Genomic DNA, 27,779 nt, shown 5'->3' on the forward strand with positions numbered 1-27,779 from the left:
CTCTACTACTGTTCCTGCAAGGGGGCACAAGGTCAACTGCTAGCAGCTGTTTCAACAGGTAGGAAAGAAGGTGGCTGGCTCCACACACACAGAAGGGTGTATTGATAGCCTGTAGGACTCCTTGCTGCAGGGTGTTACAAAAGCTAGGAGTGAGCTTTGAGGGGAGAACGGACAAATTCATGAACGCAAAATCTACTGAAAAATATATATCTTTAGATACATGCAGGTATTGTTCAGGAAATCCCTTTACCACAAATGCTGAAGAAAGTATTTGTTATGCTTTCCATGATCTTCTATTCTTCCCTAGACATTCATTATCGATTGCTTGTCATGAGCTAGACTGTTCTTGTGTAAAGGAGAAGTAGGGCATCAGGAGCTAGAGGTGGCTGGCAATGCAGTCCCACAAGATGAGGCTTGCTGTCCTCAGTGAAGGCAGTGTCATAGGAGGGTGGGATGTGCTGGTTTCCAGCAGCACTGCTGCCAAATCATCCCTCCCCTACTGCCGAGATTGCAGAAGGAAAATGAGAAACGTTACCTACCGATTCTCCTGGATTTCCTTTGTCTCCACGTTCCCCAGGCTCACCCTTCTCTCCCTGCACACAACAACAGACCCTGTCACCGCCAGCTGCACTCTGGAGTCTCGCTCCATCAGGAGCCATCCGTGAATGACCCCTCTGCTGAGAAGCAGCAGTTCCCCCCTCAAAGGAGGAGGAGGAACATACTATGTGTTTCACAAACAGCTCACCTGGGGCTCTCCTGCATCTCTGCTTCCAGAGGAGACCCCCTACAAAGAGGGAGGCCTCTGGGAGTGTTATCTCATGGCTGCGCAAGGGGAGTGCCACAGGGCTTTGCTTGCCTTTCCCTAACAGTGGCCTGACACCTCTCTGCTGCACCACAGCCTCTAAGGGAGGGAGCATGGCAAGCAGGTCAGCAACTGTGCCACACCACCAGCAAACTGGGCGTCCCAGCTGACTTAGCCACGCAGGCTCTGCGGGCAGCTGCTGGAGCCAGCACCTCCGGATGGCAACGGGAGCAGATGCCCAGCTGGCCCCCTGCCTGCTGCTGGAGACCTGATCTGATGGGTGTCTGGTGACACCTAAGCACCCTAACTCTAAGGGGTAGGGGTCTGAGGCTCCCAAGATACCCGGTGCTTTGGGAAAAGAACCGTTGTGTGTTGCTCTATGTTGTTTGCTCTTTGCCAAGCAGGAAGGAGCAGCCTGTCTTTTTCACTCTTACTGTCAATCCTGGAAGTCCAATGGGACCCGGCAATCCTGACGGTCCTGGCATCCCTTGGTCACCTCGTTCGCCTTTCTCTCCAGTGGGGCCATCAAGACCCTATGGATCAAGAAAGATCTGTGGATTTCTTGCAAGACTAGTTCAGGCAGACCTAAGAAACATCATTGCAAGAGCTAAAACTGGCTCTGGTCATCCCAAGAACACACTGGAAACCTCAGATAACCATCAGATGCCCAGGGAAACGCAGGGCTTCACTCGTATTGAAACTGGGCATGCAAATGCCTGAACATCCTCCTGTCATTGTGGATGTGCCAGTCCCCAGAGCGGGGATGGGGGACTGTGTTCCTGCCTCCATGTTCTGCTCATGGTTATGCAGTTTGCTGGAATCCGTGCTAGAAATCACTCCCCAATAGCTAGCTGCTATGACAGCAAGAGTTTTATCCTAGTCTTCTTGTAGAAAGGCAGAAGCTTGTGGCATAAACCCTCTTAACTAGTGCTGGGGACACAGAAGTTGTGACAGACTGAAGCTGGGAGACTGGGCACTCTGCCCCAGTTAGTGGCAGGGATGTAAGGGGTTACCCCATGCAGTTGCCCTCCTGGGAGGGCGTGTGTGCTGGTACCTCAGCTGCCATGCTCACAGCCAGGCCAGCTTACTTACAGTGGCCTTTCAGTTTAAGCAATATGCCAGGCAGCAAGCTGAGGAAGTGACAGAGAGTCCAGAGAGCAGGGCAGGCAGCTGGGGACAGCCACTCCAGCAAGATGGACAACACATCTGCCAGGGAGCCAAGACCTCGCTTCTGTATTGGTACCCTTCATACAGCAGCAATGAGGTGCCTCCAGCACCCACCTTGGAGGGGCTCTGAGGTATCAGAGAAGTCCCAGGGCCTTGCCCCATAACCTGGATAGCCAGCACCGCTCTGAGAGGCTTCGATTTACTCACCGGTGAGCCGGCTTGTCCTGACTCTCCTTTGTCGCCCTTTTCTCCTGTGACCCCGATACGGCCTGGCTCTCCCTTTATTCCGGGTTGTCCATCCTTTCCTGGCAGTCCATGAGGGCCAGGAGGGCCCATTTCTCCAGGCTTGCCGCGTGGTCCCTAAAAGAAATCCACACAACAGAGTGAAACATTTACAGGTAAGAGTAAGGTTACTCCTGCAGAGCAACTCCCTGGCCCACAGCCTCTTTCACTGCTCCTCCCCTCACTCACAGTAGTGCTATTTGAGGATTCACAGGCAAGACAGTGTGCCACGCTAGCCCAACGACTCTCTAAGTTAGGATTTTGATAAACCTTTAATGCTTATTTTTGTGAAGCAAACTACTTTTTTTTCCCCTGTGGGAAAAGCAACCGTGCAGTGGCAGTGACAGAGATGGAACATACTAACTCCAGATAAGACCAGTGAAGGCAAGAGCAATCCACAGAGGTACCATGTCTTACCTTTTCTCCGTCATGGCCTGGAGGACCAGGCAAGCCAATTTCACCCTGAAACACAAAATTATTACTTTGGCAGTTTGAAAGCAGCTCTTCTGACTCCTTCTGTGAGGCACTGTGATGATGAAGGGTGGGCACTGGCATTACAGAAATAGCCTGCAGGGACTCTGGTAACTAATAGTCACAGAAAAAAAAAAAAAAAAAAGCCTGAAAACCCCTATTGAAACAGTACATTGTGTGACTCCCCAAGAATATCACCAGCCTTGTTTATCCTGACCGATAGTTCACGGCCCCAGAGCTATAACATAGTCCCCAACCAACACAATCCCCACACAGAAATCAGTTCCCATAAACTGCTTCCCAAAGGGGAGGGCAAGTAGAAAGGATTCTTCATCTTTCAGATAAGGCATTATCGTTGTGGGAAAAGAGATTTTCAGGATATCATGCATGAGGAGGTGTGGTAGAGGCCAGCAGGACAGTCTCACAGTGCTGGACGGGGAGAACAGGAGCATTGGGGAGGGTTGTGGGGGGAATTCTGCCTGGACTGCTCCCATGTTTCCCTTAGCTCTGCAAGTGCTGAGCTGAGCAAATACCTTCTGTCCTGGTGGCCCTGGAGGTCCAGCCACACCTGGAAGTCCTGGGGGTCCCTAGATAAAGAAAAACTCACTTTCAGATTATCAACAGGGCTTTTATTTTCACTTTTTGAAACCAAACAACTCAGAAGCGTTTAACGGGAAATCACGGGGGAATTTTCCCAGGGACTCCTAAAATTGTATTTGCTTGGGAAGCCGAGCGATGGAGAGTCCTGAGTGAGCAGCAGGCCAGTCCGAAGTGAGTTGTAAATAATGTATGTATGTATTTACCTTTTTGTGGAAGAAAATAAAAACTACCACAGCTATCTGCTCCCGAAACCGGCATGACCTTAACAAGGTTTTCCCTTCCCATCTACAAAAGTATATTTTTAGAACAGAGATCATAGGAAATGCTGTACTACTGAGATCCCAAGCACAGCTTAAGCAGAGCTAACTAGCAGTAGTACTTTGAGCAGATTTCCTGACCACTCTTGGCAGTCACCACTTTAAGGAGACCTAGGGAGCAGTTTGGCCTAGCAAGTGATGCTACTCACACCCATGTGTGCTGCCCTGTCATACTGCATTTTAAAAATCCATCTTTTTTCCTAACCAGGTTTCTCATCTTGAGAAGCAAAATACAGGGACACTCTTCCCCTTATTTTGGCTCAAAATAACTACTTTGCCTCTCTTTGTCTTCAGAGGGCTTGTAGTCACTGCTGGTTTAAATGATTCATTTTGTACAGGACTGTTATGTCAAGTTATATTTATCAACGGTGAAAATACATCCTCCCATCACAGACAGTGCCCACCACAGACTGCCAGCGTAAGCTTTGGTACAAGGCACCCGAGGCCTCCTTTTTCTCTGCTTTGGTCAGCCCCTCTTGCTCTTCTCTGCCCCTTCTGAGCACTCCCTGTTCTGAGCAGCATGTATTACCTCTTAAAGCAGAGAAATAAAGGGCCTGATTAGAACGCAAGTGCCACAATCAGAAGGCAAGGTGAGCTGTTCCTTCAGCTGTCAGCTGCCCCAGCTTTAGCTCCCAACAGCAAAGGCCAAATGTTTTAGCTGCACCTAAATTGTCAGGCCATCTGCTCAGGGTGGACATATGGCTACTTGCTTAAAACCACACAGCAAAGGTAGGAACTCACCATCAAGGCCAAAGTTCGTATTTCCTAGAAAAAAAAGTAAAAAAAAAAATAAATCAAAAAGTAAAACAACCATTTTAAAACCAAGCTTTTTCCTGGGGATGGTTTGTTCTCCACTACTGTAACACTGGCTCAAACGAGCGAGAAGCCTATAAAATGAACAAAAAACCCAGCTCTGAGTCCCATGGAGCTGTTACTCTGCGATTTCCCCTTTCTCCAGGTAGAACCCAGGCTAACCCAGAGCTGGGCACAGCCGCTCGCTCGCCGCAGACCAACCGTGCACACTCCGGAGGAAGCTTTGCAGTCCTTTTATTCACCATCTACTCCAAGTCATGGGCCACTCCTGGGGGGATTCACATGACCTCTGTGTCCACTAGTGTTAATATATCAACTAAACAAGGTGCATATGTATTCACCCGAACACTTTGCGTATGCATTGAGCTGTGGGATGAAGGGGGCTATAGAACAACCAAGTAATTCCCTTTGCTGCTACTGCTGAGGAAGCAGATCTATGTTGTTGCCAGTTGCCTGCATCCCCTGAGAAACAGTACAGCACCCAGCAGTCACCTCATGGGACAGGTAGGCAGTTGCTCACCTGGAGAGCTTCACTGATGTTGCCGTCATAGTCCATCATTTCATCCTTCCCAGGCTCTCCTTTGGGGCCCTGCAAAATACCAGCTCTTTAGCCAGTGCTTGGGGCTTGCCCTTCCCATGGGGTACCCAGAGCTGTGGTTCACCCTGAACAAGGGGTCTCAGAGGGGCCTGTTTCACGAGCATCCAGTTTTGCATTTATTGAACAAAGCTCTCAAAAGCACATTTTATAGAGGGAACACTACCAAAGTGTAACCAGACGAGCCCAGACCACCATGCCACAACCATCAACGCTGGCAGGTCTGGTAAGTGGTGAAGTTGAGCCCAGAACCCAGGAACTGGATTGTCTGACCAACTGTCAGACTTGGGCACGCACCAAACACCCTCCTGCTGCCCTTTGCTGATACACCAAGGGCCTGTGTTCAGACTGGGGTGTCCAGCCCCACCTCCCCCTATGAAGGAGCTGAACATTCACCCTGAGGTGGCTCAGAAAACTTCCTTCCCCGCTAAGGCAGGGGTGCCTTCTGATGAGGGTATTGAGTAGAGAAATGGCCTGTCTCAAACTTAGCCATTGCCCAGCTATAAGCAGTTTTAGTGATGGTGAGAACATCTGTCAAGAGAGCAGAGGCCCAATCTAGACTGTCAGTGTGGTCCCACAATCCTTATACCCCTTTGAAGGGCCAAAACTCTTCAAGTGTTAATGAAGGGACACCTACCCTTGGGCCCATGGGTCCCTGGTCTCCCGGTGAACCAGGTTCCCCCTGTAACAAGAAGAACACGCTGTTAGCATCCCTTCACTTGCTCAGGCTCCAGGAACTGTTGTGCTCTTCTAGTCCTCTGGAATAGTCTGGGACAGCTCAGTTTTAAAATGCTCCTTTTCAGCTAAGCTTGGCACACGTAGGAACAAATTTGCAGCTACTGAACCCAGAGCAGGGTTGCACAGAAGCACTCTGTACCTTTTCCCCCCGTGACCCTGCAGCGCCAGGCCGGCCAACGTCACCAGCATCTCCCTGAAAGAGAAAGGGAAAGGGATGGATTTGTATTGTGTGGAGGGGGTGTGACCCCACTGCTGGCTTTGCATTTCCAGGAGGAAGAACTGCACCAGCCAAGTGCCCCTGCCATGCCCACATCTCCTCAGGTATCCCAAATCTCCTGCCGTCACTTCACACCAGGAGCCCTTCTCTCCTACCCAGCACGGAGGGAGTATTCAGCATGAAGGAAAGCACCCAATTCAGACCCAAAGTAAGGGCGCAGGAGGGCTGTTCCAAGTACCCCTGAGACGGGACCTCAGATTTAAGTGTTCTTGGTTTCCTTTGCCAAGGGGCAGGATTTCGCTGCTGCTGCTCCTTGAGGAGGTAGAAGAGGAAGGGCCTCCGTCCTGCCTCCCCATGTCCACCCTGCCTCAGGTACCACAGGGACTAGAGGCTGTTGTTGATTCTGAGTGACTGGTTTCTCACAGAGCCTAGAGGGCAGTTATTTGAGCACAGGGAAGGTATTTTCCTCCCAGAAACACAGTTCACACATTCTCTCACCTTCAGCATTTAAAACTACAGACCTACAACACTCGCAGAAACTGACATCCCTTCAACAGGTAATCAGAGGTGGGCACAGATGAATGCAACCTTTGCCCCTTCCTACACACCTCGTGTTGGGCACAACCCCTCACAACACACAACTCACTGGAGGAAAAAACACTCACCTTTGGTCCAGGGGGCCCAGGCAGACCCGGAGGGCCAGGTTCTCCTTTACCTCCTGCCAGGGCATTCTCAGCATTTCCTTTCTCTCCCTGTTTGCAAGGAAGAACAAGCCGTCTGTCACAGTTCAGTCTTCTCCATCTCTGTAATTTCACTCGCCAAACTGTTGGCTTAGAGAGACAGGGCCCAAGACAAGGTCCATCAGCTGGCCTCTTGGTAGCCCAGAAACATCACTGCTCCAGAGCCACCAGCTGCCCATGAACCAGGACAATATAGTTCTGCCTGGGGGCTCCACCTAGAGCCCTGCCAGCAGTCACAGCTCTCCTCATCCCTTTGGCTGCAGTGCTGCTGCTCGGCCCTTGCTCCCCAGGGCCATATAGAGCTGCCCGTGGACAGAACTCATCCCCCAGCCTCCAGTTTGAACACAACTGTTTTCTTCTACTGTTGAAATTGAGCTGATAAAACCACCTGATGATGGCTTTTTTTTGGTACATCTCCCTCTGGAGCTGTAGTCATCAGCCCTGCAGACCATGTCCTTTGCACAGAGCAGATATGAGGGCAGTAACAGGAAAGTTTTGTTTGCACCGAGTTGTCATTACCCCCTCATCCTTTCCTGAAATGGCCACTGTCATTCAGTGCACTGTCCCCTTTCCTAGAGGAAAAGCACCCTGTGAAAGGCTGACTGGAAAGGTGTGATTTCCATCCACATCTCAGAGCACAGGGAAACAGCCATGGTTTCAGAGCTTAGCTTTAGCTGACCTGCCCTGGGTCTCTCTGAGCACAAGGCTACTCTTCCAACCCAGAGTACAGCAACGCAGCTCCCAAAAAGCCCATCTCCTTCTCGCAGATGGATCTTAGAGCAGGAGGAAGGCTGAAATGCCATCTTACATCTGAGGTCATGCTCTTAAAGGGGAACTGCTGGAACACAATTCCCTGGTCACGTTCCCAGGACCACAGCCTCGCCCCCAGTGCATGAAAGCACACAATTCCTCACAAAAAGGCATCCTTTGTGTGACCCTGTCACACCCCAGGCTGGGGTTTCTTACACTGACATCCAGCTGAGCTCTGCAGAACATGCTGCTGTACACTGTGACAGTGACCTAAGAGCACATGGTCACATGTAAGATGCACAGCTGGCACAGGAGGGAAGAAGGAAAGGGGATGAGAGTGGCACTCCCAAAAAATCAGAGATGATACAAACCTTTGTGCCAGGGAGTCCGGGAAGCCCAGGGTCACCAGCTCGTCCCTTCTCACCCTGTTGGCAAAACAGACATGGTCGGGGCTGACTCTGCAGGCTCTCTGTCTTGGAAGACCAGCCAAACGGTGAGCTGCTCCTGGTTTCAAACCCTCTTTCTCTTCCCCAGGGGATTTTATTTTAGGCACAGACAATGCATCCCCCAGCAGTACCTGCTCAGGACAGTAAGCGTTTTCTCCTGTTCTTTTGACTGTCTCTGCACATCATTGCCATTTCTCTCCAAAGGAGGGCGAGTGGAAAAGGATCCAGGATACCCCCGTGCATCTTCCTTATTGCTCTGGTCTGCTAAAGTCTTTTCCCTGTCAGTCCCTCAGCACAGGCTCTCCCTGTTCCACAGACCCAGAGAATTTGTTGCCCAGGGCAAATTTTATTTGGAGTGCAGGACTTTCTCCATGCCCTGATAGAGTTCAGCTCTTTTCACAGGAACTGTCCACTGCTTGAGTCCATCCCAGTTTTCACACCTCCTCGTTACACTGTGAATTACACTGCTTTGCTTTGGCAAAGATCTTCCAACCAACATTCCCACACCTCTCCCAAGGGGCTTTTCCAGCTCCTGTTCCCTAACGTTGAATCTCAGTCTCATCATGCTCTTAAAAAAAAGCAGTGCAGTGTCTCAGTTAGCAGCCAAGCTCTGTGACACACACTGGTGGTGAAAAGCGGTGAAAACAGGAGTGGCAAAAACTGCAAAGACAGAAGATGATGGTGCAAAACCCCTGATACAACGCCTGGAAAGCAAGGTCTGCAGGGTACCATGGACTGTGGAGGGTGCCACAGGGCAGTGAGCAATGGAGGGCATCCAGCATTTGCTTGGTGAAGTGACTTTGCTTAGTTCACCATGACATCTGGGTCATCTTTTGAGCGTTTGAGCTCAATTAGTGGTCTTTATATTGAAGTTAAGTTCTATTTAGCCCATTCCATCTAGCTGCCAAACCCATGGTTTCCAGCTACAATGTCCTTCTGGGGAGTCTGCATTTTGCCAGGACAGAGAGTGATATCAGAGGTTTCTGTTACCATGAAGAGATGTTTCATATGCATCACCAGAAAAAGCCATGTTCTTACCTGCAATCCTCACACCTCCAAGACTTAACAGCTTGTACAGATTACAAAGAATAGTTCAAAATCTCTTTCCCCCAGCAGGTGCCCAGCTCTCTCCACAACAGCAGCACACCAGATCATCAAGGCTAGCAGAGAGCTCCTCTTGGTGCCATGCCATTGCCTGCAGGGACTGGTGCTGCACACCAGTCTCGTCAGAGCTCAAGGGCACACATCTGACATGCAGTGCTCCAGGAACAGACTTGCACTGGTGGCTCCATGGAAAGTAATTAACAGCAGCAATCTTATTTTTTTTTAGGCAATTCCAGAGTTCAGTGACCCCTTTCTCTAAGGCAATTTGGGCTCCAGCCACCTGTAAGGCCCTCACCCAGCTTTTCTCCCCCACTAGAGCATGCACATTGCTGCTGTAAATTAATGCTTCTCTCCCTGGAAAGAACAATAATATTTGCAGGACCTCATGCCCAAAGAAAAGGGTTGGCCTTTGGGGTTTTCATAAGAATATAATCTGTAATCCTGTCCCAGGCCTCTGTGAATCCCTGATTCTGCCTTGCTCAGCTTTTGGTATCCTACTTTTCATTCAAGGACTAGTCTTCAGTCCACATGCCCATAAGGGCTACTGAAAACATCCTGTGCTGCCTGAACAACGACGTAAAGAAGCAGATTTCTTGAGAAGGGAGGCCAGATTACTGAATCCCTGTTTAGGGTGTTATTTCTGGAGTCAAAAGCTGCTGCACTGTCCTTAGTCGTTCCCAGGACAAGACTAGATCCTGGGCATCTCACGCTGCCCTGCCGGCCACCAGCCCCCCCACCTCCTGCAAGCAGGAACACGCAAACACACTTCACCAAGGGGGACAAGAGCTAGAAAAAAGACACATAATCCCCTGCAAGCACAACAACCCAATGCAAAGCAGGCTCCCGCCAGCTTCCGCTCGCAGGGAACACAGCACAGCACTGCCAGGACACCAAGCCCAAACACGCAATGTCCTACCCGCTGCCCCCTCTTCCCTGGCAAACCTGGGGGGCCCATCCTCCCTGGGACTCCAGGATCTCCCTTTGTGGGGAAGAAAAGAGACAGAGAATGTGTCTGTTATAAGGCTGTTGCCCACTGTAACATAAGCCAGCGAGCCTCAAGAGGAGCCAGCTGTTCCGAAACCAAGCCGGCTGCTTAGTGATGGAGAGTGACGGGGTATTTTTGTACCGTGCCCACCACGGGAACTCAAATCAGGTCACGCTACACCGAGACAGGGGAGACCGTGCAGGGCAGTTCATATGGTGTGTGACAGAACAGCTCCCTGCAGTAACACGGGAAGACTTCTGGTGGATGCAGAAGGGGGGCAGAAGGGGACAAGGGAAGGGGGATATTTTGTGGAGTAGGGAGAAAAGGAGGAGGGCAGCTGGAGGGTATTCCCATCAACAGAGACATGAGCAGGAGGGAGGGAATCTGTTTGCAGTATGGTCCCTCTCTCACTTGGCATCACTGTATGCTACTATCATTTTGCTTACACTGGCGGGTGCCATTGGGGCCTGGATTTGGGCACTGGGAAGTACAGAGCCATTCCTGAGCTGCTCTGGGAGGGCAAAAGAAATAAACCAGAAGTGCAGGCTCAGAGCAAAGCCTTCTGAGAATACCTTGTCTCCTGGAGTGCCGGGCTCGCCCTGGTGAGGAAGAGACAGGAAAATAAAGTGAAAAACCAGGAGGAGAGAGTACAAAACCTCCTAGAGCTATCAGAGTGGAGGAAAGGACATTCATCTATGGGGGCCTTGGGCTTGTAAATAAGGGCATGAGGATGCTTTCAATGCATATTATTATTTGTGCCTGGAGCTTGTTTTTTCTTCATTAGCCAGCTCCTAAGCTACTGTAAGAAACCAGCAAGCCTCAGGCAAGAGGCTTTTATGAAACTGAGGAACCACCCTGCAGTACTTCAAGAGAAGGTTTACCAGGTACAAGCGAGCTTAGTAAGACAAGACTCGTCTGCTGACACTAAGGAATTTGCCTACTCCCAGCTCTGTGCACACAGGAGCAGAGCAAGGCTGCTGGGGTAGGGGGAAGGCTGTGTTGATACGGGATCAATGTGGCATCAGGGAGGAAAACCCTCCGCACCAGTCCTGGAGATTACTTCTTTATTTCTGTCTATCTCCCCCAGGAACCAGAGGCAATCAGGACAACAGGTAGGTGCCTCATTGCACATCTTGGATCCCCTGGGTAACTTCTAGCCCCCTAAATCTGCACCTGGTCCTTTTCTCTGTTCCCATCCTGACACTGCTGTGGAGTATCAGGAGTTCACCAGTCGCTGCCCAGAGAGGTGTGGAAGAGCAGGGATGCTGCTGGAGGCGGGTCTGGTTTCTTTGCTAAAAACAACAGCAGTTCTGATATTCTCCTTTAGTGGGAGCTGTCCGACCATTTTCCTGTGCCTCCTGCTCTCCCAACTCCAGCCCTTGCTCTCAAGCGTGTCCTGCTTAAGCCATCGCAGTGTAGTGTAAAACTGACCTTCATCCCTGCGGCGGCCATCCCCGGAGCACCCTGGCAGAGAGAGGAAAGACAGGAACACCTTGTTTGAAATGAATCGGACACAAACTTTTGAAAACAAAACAGTATCAGTCAGGTGGAACTAAAAAAGTAAAATCCACATCTTTTTCCTTTCCAAAACTCAGAAGTAATGCTGTAACATCACACAGCACGCATCCTCCTTCCCTGTGCAGGTCGTTCACCTATGGCAGTGGCTCTGCTTTCCAGAAAGCTCCTCCAAAGACACACTTCGTGAGCACAACCCAGTCAAGACAAGCAGTTTTCCACGCCCCGCCCCCCCACCCCGGTTTTAGTCCTGCAAGTGAAGCAAAGGCCAACCAGCAGAACAGTGTCAAACAACTGAGGAATGCAAAGACAGACTGAGGACCGAACACCCAGTTCAGCGCTCGATCCCGGATACATCAGCTCAAGCATCCCGAGAAAGGTCAGCTTGTACCCCAGAGCCTTGGTCTTGCTATTTCCCCTCGTTCTGTTTTTATCACAGAAGACAAACCCTGCAGTAAAATGTTTTCAGGAAAGCTCTGAAGCCAGACACCTTAGGGGAAAAAAAAAAAAAGACTTCCAAGCACTGCACTTCAGGCGTCATTCTGCAGCGCACAGCAAGCCACCACCACGAGACCACGGAGTCCAGCCTGCCCTGCAGTCCCAGACAGGTGCTTCGAAACCCCTGGAGGCAGCTGCTCCCACACGGACAGTCACATTTTCCTCAACAGCACTGGTGCAAAAAGCAGGTCTTCCCTATCAACCCTTTGCTTTGAAATCTCTGTATGCCCCGTGTTAGTACGGATTAGGTCCTGGTGAAAAGGTCCAGTTACAAAAGCAAACATGAGGGATAACAAAGGTCTAAGGAGAGGGGAAGAGGTGAAGTAGTGTTAGAAGGTGGGAAATGGGAGGGGTTGGGATGTAGCACTTGAGGCAGAGAGGAGAACTGGGAGCCAAGTTCAGAGTGAAAAGAGCTTGGAAAAGTTCAAACAAGGAGGAGTGGGGAGCCAGAGAGCAGCAGGATCATACCTCTCAGCTTTCTGAAACAGAAATCAGGGACAAAGCTAAAAAACACAAGGACAGAAGATGGAGATCAGGGATTCTATGCAATAAATGGGGAAAAAAAAGCATTCCAGACTGTCTCAGGGGTCAGTAGGTTTTAGTGAATATAGACTAGAGTCATGAAAGGGATTACGTGCAGCAAGCAGCTTGGGTTAGGCTTTCACAATGCATTTGGGATGCCTGTTCCTCGCTCTTTGGCCTTTAAATGGCAGCGAACGCAGATGATGTTATTTTCTAGTATTTATCCTACAACTGCGATGCAGACACATGCAGGCTGGCTCCCACACTGACCCTGATTCATCGCTGCATTAGTCCAGGTTCACACTTGCATAACCCTCCTGATGGCGGTGGGCTAGCACACATCGCTGAAGGCTGGGGCCATCGCTCGGGACCCCCAATTTACACAACGCCAATTCCCTGGAAACATGAGCAATTGGCCGCTCTCACTAGCACAAAGCATTAAAATCCTGATGTTGCAAGACAGCATCGGACTGGGCATGCCATTTGCTTCATAAAACACTTCTTCCCCCACCATCTCCTTCATAAATTAGGCCCTGTATTTTGCAATTTAGAAGCAGAAAGAATTTAGCTGAGGATAGTCACTGACTAACAGACACACGCACAAATCCAGGTGATGCTTGTGCATCAGGGACAGTCGAGTGGTACGGGTGAGATCAGGCAGACAAGCGTCACTCCACTGTTTACAAGGTACCTTAGTGCCATGTCTTCCCGGCAGCCCTGGCATGCCTCTCTCCCCCTGGAAGCAGAGCAAGAAACACAGAGAAAGAGAGCAAGAGACACGATATGAGTCCTCCCAGGGCTCCGTGAGGACCCGTGCCGTGGTGTTCTGCACACAGGGAGTCACTCAGTCTGCGGTGACTGTAGGATGAACAAAGTTATCTGGAGAAATAGCGAGTCCAAGGGTTGCCTTGGATTGTTAGCCTGAATTTTTTCTGGTGGCAAATGGAAAATAAACCGTCTTTAGACAACCTGCTTACTGCTGTTGTTTTGTTCTGGGTGTTTAGTCCTTGCTTGGAAGGATTGTTTAGCAGGGATATATGTATATGCTTTTTTTAAAAGCACTTTTTGTAATTTGACATCCTGTGAACCATATTTTGTAAAATGCTGTCTAGTACTATGATATACAAGACCGAGGCACTGCGGGCACCTCCCACCCTGTGCAGGATACTTAACGAGGGTGTTTTCAGCCGTTAGAAAAATAAACTAATAATTATGAACGCTTCGTACCGGAGAAGTGGGGACCACTCTCATTCCCTCCTTCCCAACTGCACTCCCTGTTTTTATTCTTAAATGAGGCCGAGAAGACAAGCTTTCTGCTGGGAGGCACCCACGCTGCTTGCAGAGGCTGCCCCCACAGAGCAGCCCTGCATGTGAAAGCAATTCCCCATCCCAGAGACTTTCCTGGAAGAAACTGCCTGAAGAGCTGTTTAATTATTTAGCCCTGCAAAAGCAAAACCACCTCAATAAGAGGGAGCAAGGTAGCCCCTTACAGGGGGCAAGTTACAGAGCAACCACACTACCCTGCGTTTTCTGGTGATGGCCTCAGCTCTCCTGCACAGCCCCCACTGGCACGGGCAGGATCACAGAGGCACTACAGCTAATTAGAGAGCGGGAGCAACAAAGGTGACACTGCACCATTAAAGAGCAGAGAGAAACCCCAGAGCCAAAGTATAAGCAGGAAAAACAACTCTCCAGAACACCTTTAAACTGTTACATATTTGAGAGCCATTGATATACAATAAGTACCCACCAGGCTGACCCCTGTGTGATCCCCCAGTGCCCGTCGGGCCTGAGAAGGGCTGCGCAAGGTGCCATAGCCAGGCAGCAGCATCCCACCCAAACCAGCACTGCAGTAGTGCAGCCAAGCCAGAAGCTGGGAAACATCACCAAAGGCAGATACGAAAAGCAAAATGCCCAGCACAGGTCCCCAGTGGGCTCCAGGAAGGTGGTCAGCAGCATCTCCCAGCTCTCCTGAGCCAATTTAGGAAATACCTCCATGCTCCCTGGAAGAGTTAGGCTATACTTCTCCCCTCCAGCACAGCCAAACCCCTCCCACTCTCTTCCCCTACACCTGGTGTGAGCAGCTTTATATCCACTCAGTGCCAATCATGACAGAGCATGCCCAATGCTGATCAACTCATCAGCAGCACTGGTTACAGGCTGCCAATTAACACAGAAACCATTGCTTTTTTTGCTTCTTGCTGTGAAAGGCAAATTATGAAGGGGTTATTGAGCAAGGCTGTGGGCAGTTTCTTTACTGCTCTTTCCTCAGAGCATGACAAAAAGCATCATCCTAAGGACGTTTCAATAAAAAAATGTCAGTAAAGCTGAATGTGATGGCTAGGCTGGGGGGCAGCGAGTCAAATGCTTATTCAAATGACCCAGGTGATCACACTGACTGGTCATCTAATGACCTTAGTGGGACACAGATGTAGGTCTCAATATGACCCAAGTAAAAATGGTGGCCAAAGAAAAAAATAGCTAAGAGAGAATCTATGTTGTGCTGCATCTGCCATTGGATGGGGAGAGGTTACTAAGTGAACAAGGGGTCTGTGTGAAACCAGCAAGTCTCTTCAGGCCTGAACTGTTCTTCCCTGACAGCAACAGCAGTGATACACTATGCGAAATTGGTCACTACAGCTAAACTGTGAATCACAGGGCTCCTCAAAACAAAGACAAGGTAAAATCTGCCCAGGTAATTGGATCCGAAAGTGGAAGCATCAAAACCCTTCCAGAGCCTCAAACAATCCTCATAGGTGGGAGGAGGGCAGGAAGAAGCAATTTCCAAGGACAACAAATGCATGTGCAGTGTGGATGTTCGGGAGCTGCTACTGGGTGATGCCTGGCTGCTGGTTTAGTGGTACCTCTGCACTTCCCTTTCAATTCCTCTGAGCAAAGGAGAAAGGAAGGTGAGAGAACAGTGATCCTGACAATAACAAATGGAAGTCTGTGTGTGAAAGGAGAGGCTGCTGTGGGACTGGGGAGGTGCCCCTTCAGAGCTGCAATTTGGTACCACAAAAAGTGTGGCAGGTGTCATCTCCACTCTTTATGCAGTGGGATGAATAAGGGCCCAAGTAGCAAAAGCGTGTCTCCGGGGTTCCCCCGAGTCATTGCTCTCTAATGCAGAACAAGGACGGCTCTCACAGGTGGATGACCCTGAGACATCACCGGAAGACTTGGAGACTTCCCCTTTGGCAGAGCCCAAATCAAGGGCTGATTAGTCCTCGTACACGGGTGCAAGCAAAGCAGGTGTCTGCTAGCAGTGAAACACGGGAGTATAAGCAGGGGTGGAACGCAGCTTCCCCTTCCAGCCTTTTCTCCCTCCCAGACCACTCTCCAACTTCACTCCTCCAGTCCAGCTTAATGAGAGAGCACCTGGCTGTTGGGACAGCAGCAAACAAACTCCTAGCCCCCAAAACACAGTATTTCTGGGTGCAATTCTGCTTTCATTTACACGGGCACAAACCAGAAGCAATTCCTTTGTGCTTGACCAATTACACTGATGTGAAGATGGACATAGGGGAACCTTTGGACTCCATATGCACTGCAGGATTGTCCTTCTTGTAAGAGGACAATCACCACTCTTCTGTTCAGCTATTAACCCAGAGCCTGCATTCCCAAAGAACATCTCTTTAAACTTGCTGTAACACACCCATGTTAAGTTCTAAAGGGGCCTTTTCTCCCTTCAAATAGTAATCCACCCAGATGGAAAAAATATAGAAAGTGTATACACTGCAGGATAAATGAGATGCATGCCATGTACTAAGTACTTGAAATGTGTCACTATTAATGGCTTTCAAAATATTACAGGACCAGTCTTTTCTCCTGATGTTTAAAATGCATGGTACGACACAGTATGTGCTGTCATGAACACTTGCCAATATTGTAATGTTTTAAGCACAGTCTACATTGAGTAATATACTTTAAATCTATGGGTACAGTAAATTTCAGTCAGATAACATCTGGGCATAGACCATATGAGCCTGTAAAAAGTGTCCCGAAACAGACAGAAAAGCCTGATGCCAAACCTCAGCCTGAGTTGCAGAGTTTGAGTGGATTTGATGCGTCAGCTAACCAGATATTATAAGGAAACCCCAGCCCAGCCCAGCCCATCAAATGGAGAGATGTAACAAATCATTAGCAAGCTTCATAGTCAGAGAAATGCCTTTGGTCAGAGTCGAATTCCACCTAATGGATAAAGGCTGCTTTTATGGCCTGAGCTTGGAGTGCTTAATCAGAGCACAGATGCGTACTCCATTAAATACTCCACAGAGCCGCCTCAGACCCAACTTCCTCTTACAACCCATCAGCCCAAGGAGCCGTATCTCCCAGATGATCTACCATGGTAGAAAACCGTATTTCCAATGCCTACCTTTATGCCAGCATCCCCTTTTTCACCCTGCCCGGCGAAGAACAGAGAGGGAGGAAAAAGACAGAGGGACAGTGAACATGAAGAGAAATCAAGCAAGCAGCACAATCACAGCAGCAAGGGCCGAAGAGAAAGTGGTCATAGGAGGGCACATGCCATAACTGCAACCCTAGGCCTCTGCAGAGAACTGATTCCTGGTAACACGGTCCCAGCCTGAACACTGGCTGCAGCCCACCCCTCCCTGGGAACACCAGGCAGTTTGTGTCGCTGGAGTGGGTGCTGGAGATCGCCCATACTAACGCCTTCCTACGTGTTTTGGGTGTAGACAAACCATCAGACCGTTTCATGGAGCAGAGTACCTTCATTCTCCCCGCCTTATTGCAAAAGCCTCTAAAGGCTGGGTCGGTTTTATTCTCTAAGGGGGGCCTGTACAGGGCTGCACCTGGCCCTGGTTCAGGACAGCGGGGAATCGCTCTGGCCAGAAATTGCCCAGGCCCTTTACACAGGAGCGAGTTTCTCTGTGTACATGGCTCACAGCAGGCTCTAGAGAACCGCCTCCAACCCCTGACCCTCCATATTCCTTTAGTATGTCTCTAGGCTTGTGTGCCACTTATCTGCCCTTGGGAGGTGGCCCCACTGACTCTGAGTTTAAGGGTTACCTTGGGGCCAGTAGCTCCAGGGAGACCATGTGCACCGGGCAGCCCTGGCTCGCCCACCTCACCCTGAGGAAGACAAGAAAGGAAACGGAGGAAGAAGCAAACACCATGAGCAGCAAGAAAAGGAGACTGTGGGTTGCCTGAAAGGTCAGCAAAGATGTGACAGGGATGTCCTGCACAGAGCTGCCCACAACACACCACCTACCATCTGGGTCTCTCTGGGAGAGGAGCACCATTCTGCATCAAGAAAAATACTCAGGGTGCAAAATGTATAGATTGAAGGGAGTGGTCTCACGATCCTGTATCATATGAGAGCTAACATCTTTGCTCAACATTTTGCCCTCATTTCCCTTTCCCCTGACCCACTCCACCAGGGAGGATTTCCTCCCCTACTTTCATCCATTCTTTCCACCTTTCCCAGAGAAAGGTCACAACCTCGGGCCCGAGATCAGTGCAGGCTCTTTGCTTGGTAAGTAAATTAGCCAGACAAGTTGTTTCATGTAAGAGGAGCTGGTAGGAGAGGCCCTCACTGTGAGGTCGCTGCAGGGACCCCCTCACCGCTCCGGCGTGCCGAGAGCCGCCTGCCCAGCGCACACAGAACAGGATGGGCTCTTAATGGAAAAAACGATGGTTCACTGGAAGGAGAGGCAATAAATTGTGTCTGTCTGCAGGAGTGGGCTGTGGTCCACGGGGGCTATAATTTCCACTTCCTGACATAACAAAAACTTCTCAGTTTATACAGAACTAATTAAAAAGCTCTCAGGTCTTGCCATTTTGCTTGCAGAGCACCCATAAAGCAACGTGGAGATAACAGGGGACACAGGACTCCTGCCTGCTGGGAACATTCGCCTTCCCCTTCTCCAGCTGACATCTCTTTAGCAGTATCCCTTCATTCCCTCTCTTCCCTTTGATCTCCCTTTGGGTCTTTCCCCTGTCTCTCTTTCTGTTTCTTCGTTACACCCTCTGGGCTTAACAGCCCTGCTGTTAATTAGCTGCTGCTGCAGACCTGCCGGCAATGCCAGCTTCTGCCTTTTAACCTAGAGCAGGATCGACTCTTCCCTGCTTTATTCCAGAGAGCACTACACAACCAGGGATTTGGCCCTTCCCAGCCTCCTGTTCAGGTCTGGATGCACAAGAGGTATATTTCAGCCTGGAAGTGGGTGTAGAGAAGCACACAGACAGGGAGACATCTGTACTATAGCTATTGGAGAGCTAAAGGTATCTCTGGGGCCAGCCTCTCCTTACATGGGTGACGGCAGGGGATCCATGGGCCTGTCGGTGCCCCATGTCCAGTCCCATGTCCAGAGTTCAGCAGAGGGCTCCAGAGGAGTGCACAGTTTTGCAGCTGTGATCCCACAAGGCATCAGTGCAGCTTAATTTGTTTAACAATATTGGAGCTCCCCTTCTTACCTTTCTGCCAGGGTATCCTGGAATCCCAGGGTCTCCCTGCAAAAGGCAAAAAGACAAAAAAAAAAAGTGAGGCTTGGCCTGAGGAGGACAAATCCCTGCTCTTTTCCCTCGGGAGATGCTGGGATGAAAGGGCACTCCACGGGGAAAATTCAGTTTGTGCTCAGCATGACTCCACTGAGTCCCTGACCCGTCAGACCCGTGGGTCACTGTTACCTGCACTGGACTGAGCCCTAGTAGGAAAGGCGCGATGAGCACTGGCAGCTGGATAACTCATGCCAGCTCTGCGGTTCCTATCTCCTCACCCCAGCTAAATATCCCAAATAAGAACAAAGGGGGGTGGGTGGTTGCAGCTGAAAAACAACAACAACCACCACCCCCCCACTCGCATTTTGGCAAGTGAATAAATGGGAAACTGTGGTGGAGTTAACAATAGCATTGCAAAATCTGTTCCTGAAGCACTGGTAAATGCTTTGAGAGTGGAAGAAGCCAATAAAGCTGCGTGTGGCAAAGAATTTTGCAAGAGGGGCTGATGAGGCGTGCCTTTCTCAGTCAAGATGGATCTCAGACGTGTTGTCTGGAGAAAACCCATGAGTCAGCACACGGTCCGCGCCCCAAAGGCAATACTGAGCTGGGTTAGAAATCTTTTTCAGCCATTTGATGTAAACCCCTTTCCCCCTCCTTCACCCATTGAAAAGTACACATCTCGCCTTGCCAGGAGCATCCAGCTCCCTGTTTATCACCTTGCTCCCTCTAAGTGAGGCCAGACATCTCACCTTTGGTCCAGGAGGCCCAGGTAAGCCCTGTAGAAAAAATCAAAACAGACACTGGAGTTGACAAATGTAGAACACAACATGGACTGCAGGGCGATAGAAGATGCTGACTGCTTTGATTTGAAATAACCTTTTACAGAGGTGATTGGCACTGGTAAGCTCAAGCATCCCCAATCTATTCTTCATGTAGATGAATACTATCTTAACCCACACTCCCAAATAAATTCATGCCCATCACGCTCCATCCCCCCAGGCCTGGTCTCGCTGAATCTGAAGACCAAAAGCTGCTTTGCCTTATGCATTATGCTCCAGAATATTTTCTGTTTCTCTGGCTTTCCTTGGGAAACTTGTTCCCAGCCCACTGTGCAGCTCTGGAGTAAATCAGGCATTTACAGCTCCCTCTGACAAGCTAAATAGAGAGCATTTGTATTAACAAACAAACCACTTGTGTTTTTAAATGAGAAATAACCAAACAATTTACCTGATATGAACCATGAAGTATACCAGGCATGCATGCGTGTAAATATAAACAAACAAAATATCCATAGAGGAGCTGCCATCTTGATGCCTTCTGAGCAGACAGAAGGAGAAAACTACTCTAGTTTTGAGGCTCTGATGCCTCTACCACCCTTGGTGCTGCCTGCTAATAGCAATTCAAATGTTTAGTCACCACATCTTTGGCTCCTTAGAGCTCAAAGAGAGATGGGAATGCTTACAGGACACCCAACCCCTATACTGTGTGTGGAGAGGTGCTTTTGCCTCAGGGGACAAGACTTGCTTGCCCCGCTAGCAGGCCTTGAAAACTTCTGGAGATGGAAACTCCTTTCGTGCTGCAGGGCCAGCATGCCATGTTTCTCCCCGCAGCTCCCAGGAACGGAGCTGGTTTCTGGTACCCACCTTTCCATCTCTGCCAGGCTTCCCAGGTTCTCCCGCTCTGCCCTGTTGCAAGAGAAAGATACATTAGCAGGATTTTCCGCCCTGTCCCCTGCCACTTAGCAATGGTATTGTTTTAAATGGTGCTTCTGGTTTTGCCCTCTTTGGCTGCTTGCTACCAGCCTGAGAACAGGACGGGGGCAGGACTTCAAAGGGGTCACAGGGATTCTTATCAGTCAGGTTTCTGCTGTGAGCAGGGTAATTACACCCCACATGTTACTTCCTCCCCGTGACTGTCTGCAGAGGCTGAGGAGGAGGAAATGGACCTGGTGTCACCCACTCACATGTGCGTGTCCAGATAGCAACAGTGCAGGGCACACACCTCCGTCTTCCCTCCCGCTCCCTCTCCTTCCTGGGAACTTCTTCCTCCCCACACATCCATGTCCCCTGTAAATCTCCTGTCTGGGGCTATCTTGGCTTCAGAAGAGGTAACAAAGGCCAGAGGAAATTGTCTGTGCCCTAAGGAAAGGGGAAGCAGAAGATTTTTTTTTTGTAATTGGACTTACAGGTGGCCCAATTGGCCCGGGCTGTCCTGGGGTTCCTTGGAGTCCAGCTGGTCCAGTGGGCCCTGGTGGGCCAGGGGGCCCTGGGGGACCTTGGATTCCCGCTTGTCCTTGTTCACCCTGCGGTTCGTTAAAACAAGGGGTTATGAGCAGGCAGAGCAAACCCTTCACACCACCACCCCAAGGGCCCAAGGCAGGTCAGCCTGGCTGAAGCAGAAGAGGTAGAAGCAAGCCCCAGGTTAGTGCCAGAAGAGGTTTCCAAGAGTGAGGCAGAGCCTCGCTGAGGATGGCCGGGCTGCCACGGCAGCGGGAGCCAGCACCCTACGGTTTGCAAAGACACCTGAGGCCACCTTGTCAGAGCTCTCTTTAAAAGGGATCTACAGATGACTGAGCAGTCCAAAGAGGTCTTTTCCTTTGTGAATCGGTCAAGTATAATTTATATGTCAAGGACCAACATCTCTTGAGCTTCTCAGAAGGCTTTCCAAAGCACTTGACAGTCACACGTGAAGCAAAGCCTCCCGTCACCACACTGGCACTTCCAGGCAGAGCCAGAGTGTCTCACCTCAGCCTATTTTTTTCCCCTGTGCTATATTTGTTGGACAACACTCCCTCTGTTTTGCCAAGGACCAAAAGTAGAAACGCCACAAACCCAAGAGAAAATAACACGATCATCATGGCATTTCTGGAGCCCACCCAAAACAGGCCCATGTGCGCCAGGCAGAGCCTGTTTTTGTAAGATTTAGCAAGGCAGTGCGTGCAGAGCCACCTGCCATTTAAAGCTCTCCGAACGAAGCCGTTTCAGCCGGTTCCTCCCCAGGCCCCTCAGTAGCCATTCGGCGGCTGTGGCTCATGCCTCAGCAATGTCATCTGGCCCAAAGGACCTGGACTCGGGACCAAGCGGCGCTGAGGAGACAGTGGGTTGGAAGCACCACGTTTGAATACCAGACTGCTGATCTATAATTGATGAATCCAGCGGACTCCTGAGGCACCGTGGCACCCACGCTAAGCTGTTAGTCTCATGGGCTCCCCTCCCATTCCCGCTCCCTAGATAAAGTATCACGACGTCCTACTGCCAGCGACCCACTTTAAATTTGAAATATTCTTCTTGGTGGATCCACAGGAAGCTGGAAATCAAACGTGGTCATTTCTCAATTATAAATCAGTGGGTGTGCAGTTGGGTCTCTGCTGTGTTCATTCCCTCTACAGCCCTACACACTGCTGCCGAGTAAAACTAAGGCTGCTCTCACGCACTTGTGTGTGCGTCCCCTGCATGTGTTCCTACCAAGTGCGCTGTTTATCCTGGCTGCCTTTAGTAAAACATGCAGATACAGGGATGTTTGCTTTATTTAGAATGATAAATGAAAGTAATAAGCTGCAAGTTTCATCCCTTCTGCCATGAGCTCTATTTAAAAGAAAATTTCCAACGTGCGGGCCAGGCTCACGAGAAGCTCAGTCATGTGTGGAGCAGCAGCCCTTCTCCTCAGGAGAGCTGCCGCCTGACCCACAGCCCACGCTGGGAAGCCTGCTGGGCCAGGCAGGGAAGGTGCCCTCTCTTTTCCCCAGTTTGTAAGCAGATCCTGGCTCACACTGTGGCCCGTGCGAGGGGATACAGGATCCTTCCTGAGCTTCCCGGTCCTCCATACTCAGTGCTATTCAACCATCCTGTAAATGGTCTCATAGCTTTTAGATTTAGGAGGGAATTTGGATCCAATGAAGACAAAAGGTTTGGAGGACACTATATTTCTAGATTTCCTCTTGCCCTGACTTCTCAGTCCAACTTCAGAGATTCTCTCCCGTTGCATCTTACAGCACCCCCAGCACGGGTGCATGAAGGAAGGCAGAGGGGGCTTTGCCCGTCTCCCTTTGGCTCTCCCTCCTCTATTCCCACCTCAGCTTCTCTCTGTCAGCCCAGTCCACACTCCAGCTTTGGAGCACTAAAATGCAGCACGGTGCTGGGAACAGGTACTGGCACCCCGGCAGGTGATGGGGAGAGCAGGAGCCCTGCCCCAGGGTGGGGAGCGGCTGGAAGGAGCTCACCCAAACGCCCGTTCCCATTGCCTTCGCATCGCTGCGTTGGACAGAGCGTGCTCTGTGTAAGCGAGTGCCTGTCCATGCAGATCCCTGAGCATGCAAAATGTTATTGCCACATCATTATAGCCTTATTAATGTGTCCAGCACAAAAAGACCCCCACAGATCGAACTGGATGGTAAGTGGGTACCGTAAGTCGGAGATCAGGTGTCATTTTCATCAGATGTCATTCTATATTTTTAGCTGTTGACTGAAGCTATTTTTCAGTTCTTTTTTAAACACCAGTTAGCCACCCTAATTGTGCCTCAGCAATGCAATGCTTGTTCAGCCTCTTAACACAGGTCTCTGCTCAGCCCAAGCCCCTGGGCAAAGCACTCTTGCTGCTGTGCTCAGAGGCAGCAGCAGGATTTTCCCCTCTCAGGCGCTGGTGCTCACATTTATTTTGCAGCCTCACGTTTTTTCTTAATATTCATACATCGGGCTCCTGGAATTGCTTGGTGCTGGCAGATCTGTAGGGGTGGATTACACTTTGTTGCACTCAGGGAATGAATACAGCAATGGCAAAACGGATCACAGCAAAGTTCTCCGGTGAAGTTAGCGTCTGGGGGACGGAGGGAATTTGCAGCCCTGGCTGACGACAGGACGCAGGGCAGCTATTCAAGTTTCTCACTTCATCCTGGATACAAACTTCAGCTTTCAAAGCCTTCCCAAGAGGTCAGTCCTTGGCCTGGCTCTCCAGACTGTCACTTTGAAGGGCAACCAGTGCAAGCCGTGGGGCTTTGTGTGGTGTGAACGCTGAACCGATAGAAGCTGAATTGAGACTATGGGCTCGAGTAATAAGGTCAGGACTTTGCCAGCACTGGGCAAGGACCAGGCACCTCGTGGTAAGGACCTGTACTGCAGACTGCAGTTCCCTGCTAGCATCCCACTGACTAGACAGGCAGCGGGGTGACAAAACCCAGCCACTTAACAGAGGGTGCCCAGCACTCTTCAGCAGGGTAATTGCAGCGGTTTGTCCGCACGGGAAAGTTTATCCCAGTTGATGGAACAGGGGAGCTTAAAGTGGTCTCATTAAAAGCCACATGAACTCGGACTATGGACACTCCTATTCATATGTCCATAATTTATTTTATGAATTCATTCCCAAAATAAACTAAACTAAACATGAATTATGGCCCTGGAAACCAAAATGAATGTGTTTACACAAAGATTTAATGCAATTTAATGAAACTATTATAAGAGCTTATTTAAACACATTTTCCCAAGTGTCTCAGACTAGACTAGCCCTTAGAAGAAGAGTTTGCCTATTCATTCATCTCATTTAAATTTCACAGACATTAGCTGCATTTCAGCAAGAGGTTTCTAACCTCTTCTGGAGATTGAATATGCAGGAACTGACTCCTTAAGGTAGGAGCCTGTTTGTCGACAGTCCTGAGAACAGTTTCATGGCCCATTTCTTTTAGTTTAAAAAACTGGCTTCACTGCATTTCTTTTTAGCCACATTATCACACCAAAGATTTCCTCAGCTTCAAAGAAAGTCCCTCAGCTCTGCCTGAACCTCTTGGAAACTCCTCTGTAGGGGAAGGAAGACAGGTAGCAAGCTGATTAATCGCAAGCGTCGGGGAGGCTTAGAAATAGGCAACAAGGAGAAGTCTACCTGGAAAGTGCGTCTCTTTATGACCGGAGGTGGAGCCAGCCGCACTGAATTGAGGAGAGGCAACAGCTGAAGAAGATCAAATCAGAAGGTCGCGGGGCAAAAGAGGCCATTAGGCCACCGAGAGTCAGAGAGCAGCCAGGGGAGAGAACAGAGAAGAAGGGAACAGAGAGATTGCCGTGAAAACAAACCGCCGCGTGAGAGCCGCGTAGCGCAGGGACCTGCCGGCAGACCTGAGCTGCTCTGCACCGGGTGTTGCTCACAGGGGCACTTGTGTGTCAGCCCTGGCAGGTGCGGGGTGACCACTCACCAACCCAACGCTCCCACCGCACACAGCTTTTACCGCTTTCTCTGCTCGGGAATAAAACTTACCCGGGGGCGTTTCGACTCAGCTCCACTGCTCTCCTCAGGCAGTATTTACTGCAAGACGTCCCCACTCTGGCTCTGCTAGGCTCTCCAGTGACAGGACTGTTTCTCTTAGTTTCTCATCAACAGATTTGAGGCAGCTAACAAAATGCCAATTTTCTCCGTGTTTTCCAAGTGCTGTTTCCTATTTCTTTCTATCTTCCTTTACAAGAAACACAGAGTCTCTCCAAGCCTCACCCTTCCTCGGGGTGTGGAAGGGAGTGGAGAGAGGCTGGCTGGGGTCAGCAGCAGCAGCAGACGGCATCAGGGCCAGCAAACAGGTCCTGGTGTGTTCGTTTAGCTGGCCGGACACAGCCATCATGGCCGAGGGAGAAGACTAGACCTCGGTGTGTCTGAGCCCTGAGCAGGGTACTGCCTTGGGAGCCTCTGCTTTGCTTTTCCTTGTTTAACGGTAACATCAGCCTCTGGCTGCTTATAGCCAGGAATGCTGCCTTGGGGCACAAAGCTGACCCGGACACGCAGACATCAAATGCACTAAAGCTCAGGAGCATTTGTTCATCCTTCTGCTGTATCCAGTTTCCACTTGTGTGCATGCTGCTGTCAGCCTGGCACCCACCATGCCGGCTCCAGGCCCAGGAATGCTTCTCTGGCCTGATCCACTTTCCTGTTCCTATCAGTTTTCCATTGAAGCTGCTCTTGATTTACACAGGGAGAAGAGAAAGAGGCTTTCTGTGCTCAGGCACAAAAACATGCCCCTGTGTGCAACACCTCCCCATGCAAGCTGCGTGCTCAGATCCGAGAGGTGTGCCGGCAGGTCTCCCACCGCAGGAACCGTACGCATCCAACAGCGCACTTTAATCCCTTTAAACATTGTCCTTCATGTTTGCAGGGAAAGCAAGGATCCAGTCCTGTTGCAAAGCGAAGTGGCAATCCAATATTGCAGCATCTCTGCCCTGTGATCAACCAACCAACCAACCAGGTTGGAAGAGACCTCTGGGATCATCGAGTCCAACCGTTGCCCTGACACCACCATGTCAACTAGACCATGGCACTAAGTGCCATGTCCAGTCTTAAACCCCTCCAGAGATGGTGACTCCACCACCTCCCTGGGCAGCCCCTTCCAATGGCTAATGACCCTTGCTGAGAAGAAATGCTTCCTAATGTCCAACCTGAACCTCCCCTGGCAAAGCTGGAGGCTGTGTCCTCTTGTCCTATCGCTAGTTGCCCGGGAGAAGAGGCCGACTCCCACTCTACTACAACCTCCCTTGAGGTAGTTGTAGACTGCACTAAGGTCACCTCTGAGCCTCCTCTTCTCCAGGCTAAACAACCCCAGCTCCCTCAGCCATTCCTCGTAGGTCAGAACGATGCAGTCATGTTTGAATGCACTGATCCAGACAGTCACGAGTTACCACAACAAAAGCAGTGCTGCTGGAAAACCAGCAGGGCTGATGTTACCTGAAGGAAACCCTTCTCTTTCTAAAAGACAGTGTAGGAGGCCCCAGAGCTCAGGAGACCATTCAGGACTGCGCTGATCTACTCGAGGGGGATGTTGCTGTAAATCCCCACACCCCATGCTAGGTGTGCCTCGCGTCCCTGTATGGGTGACCCAGACCCAGCAGAGCTGGCTTCACCTGGCTCCTGAGCGCTGAAGGGTATCTGAAATATTACGCAGCTTACAGGAAAGCAGAGGAAGGATGCTGGAAAGGGTAAGGAGGGAAATGGAGGCAAGCAGTCCTGAAAACAGAGGAGAGACAAGACCCAGTAATGGATTCGGGTGCAAGTGGGAGAGTTAGAGAAGAAACCTGAAGCCTCTTCCACCCAGCTCCTGCCCTGCCTGCTCTGTGTCCCAATGGCAAGGTTTTTTCCGAAGGCAGAGTGCAATATTGGATCCACATCTTCGTGCCTTTGCACCAGAACTAGGTCCCATCAGACCGTTACCCACAAACCTTCAGCGTAAGGATCTGGTTAGAGCGCAGGGCTGCGAGGGTGGTACTGAGGTATTCCTGGGGACAGTGAAGACACACGACACAAACGGGGTCAGTTAGACATGCAGCATTTCTGAGAGCTGACGGAGCACGGCTGGTCCCCCCTTTCCCTGAGCTGAGCGCCCTTCCCTAGGGTGGCACCTTGGAGCAGCTCAAACAGCCAGCTCACACCAAATGGGTAGCCCCGTGCCTGGGCTTGTCCCTCACAGCAGCGCAGGCCAGACAGACTCACACAGAAGAAAAATAGGAAACTACACCACGAGCCAAGGCATACATCCTAACCTTACATTTCCTTCCTAAGAAAACAAAGACGAAACAAAACTGAAACAACATCCCTGGTTTTTCAGGATGCTGGTTTTCATTTCCTCGCCCAGAACATCTGACAAAGGACCATGTCGATCACTACAGCAAGAACAAATTGCAGTACATTTTTACAACAAGGCTCATCCTAATTTTCATTTTCGGAGGAACAGTGCCTCTATCAACTGATTTGCACCTGTGACTGGACCCTTCAGGACAGCCCACCCTTGAGCTGATCTGAG

At 50.3% G+C, this 27,779-nt stretch overlaps 1 protein-coding gene across 1 annotated transcript in view; it reads right to left on the bottom strand.

The window, feature by feature from the left end:
- The window catches only part of COL13A1 (collagen type XIII alpha 1 chain), a 57,803-nt gene that overhangs the window by 17,962 nt on the left and 12,062 nt on the right, over nt 1-27,779 (bottom strand). Inside the window, exons 10-31 of the mRNA XM_068416506.1 lie at nt 24,890-24,955; nt 21,207-21,323; nt 20,665-20,706; nt 19,771-19,797; nt 18,998-19,033; nt 17,591-17,653; nt 16,935-16,961; nt 13,254-13,298; nt 11,459-11,491; nt 10,600-10,626; nt 9,959-10,021; nt 7,864-7,917; nt 6,668-6,754; nt 5,925-5,978; nt 5,685-5,729; nt 4,973-5,041; nt 4,381-4,404; nt 3,256-3,309; nt 2,669-2,713; nt 2,177-2,329; nt 1,237-1,335; nt 540-593 (exon numbers count right to left, since the gene is read on the bottom strand). Coding sequence (XP_068272607.1) covers nt 540-593; nt 1,237-1,335; nt 2,177-2,329; nt 2,669-2,713; nt 3,256-3,309; nt 4,381-4,404; nt 4,973-5,041; nt 5,685-5,729; nt 5,925-5,978; nt 6,668-6,754; nt 7,864-7,917; nt 9,959-10,021; nt 10,600-10,626; nt 11,459-11,491; nt 13,254-13,298; nt 16,935-16,961; nt 17,591-17,653; nt 18,998-19,033; nt 19,771-19,797; nt 20,665-20,706; nt 21,207-21,323; nt 24,890-24,955 — 1,284 coding nt within the window. The remainder of the gene's footprint in view (nt 1-539; nt 594-1,236; nt 1,336-2,176; nt 2,330-2,668; nt 2,714-3,255; nt 3,310-4,380; nt 4,405-4,972; nt 5,042-5,684; nt 5,730-5,924; nt 5,979-6,667; nt 6,755-7,863; nt 7,918-9,958; nt 10,022-10,599; nt 10,627-11,458; nt 11,492-13,253; nt 13,299-16,934; nt 16,962-17,590; nt 17,654-18,997; nt 19,034-19,770; nt 19,798-20,664; nt 20,707-21,206; nt 21,324-24,889; nt 24,956-27,779) is intronic.

The sequence above is a fragment of the Nyctibius grandis genome, chromosome 20 (assembly GCF_013368605.1).
Source record: "Nyctibius grandis isolate bNycGra1 chromosome 20, bNycGra1.pri, whole genome shotgun sequence".
In the NCBI taxonomy this organism is placed as follows: Eukaryota; Metazoa; Chordata; class Aves; order Nyctibiiformes; family Nyctibiidae; genus Nyctibius; species Nyctibius grandis.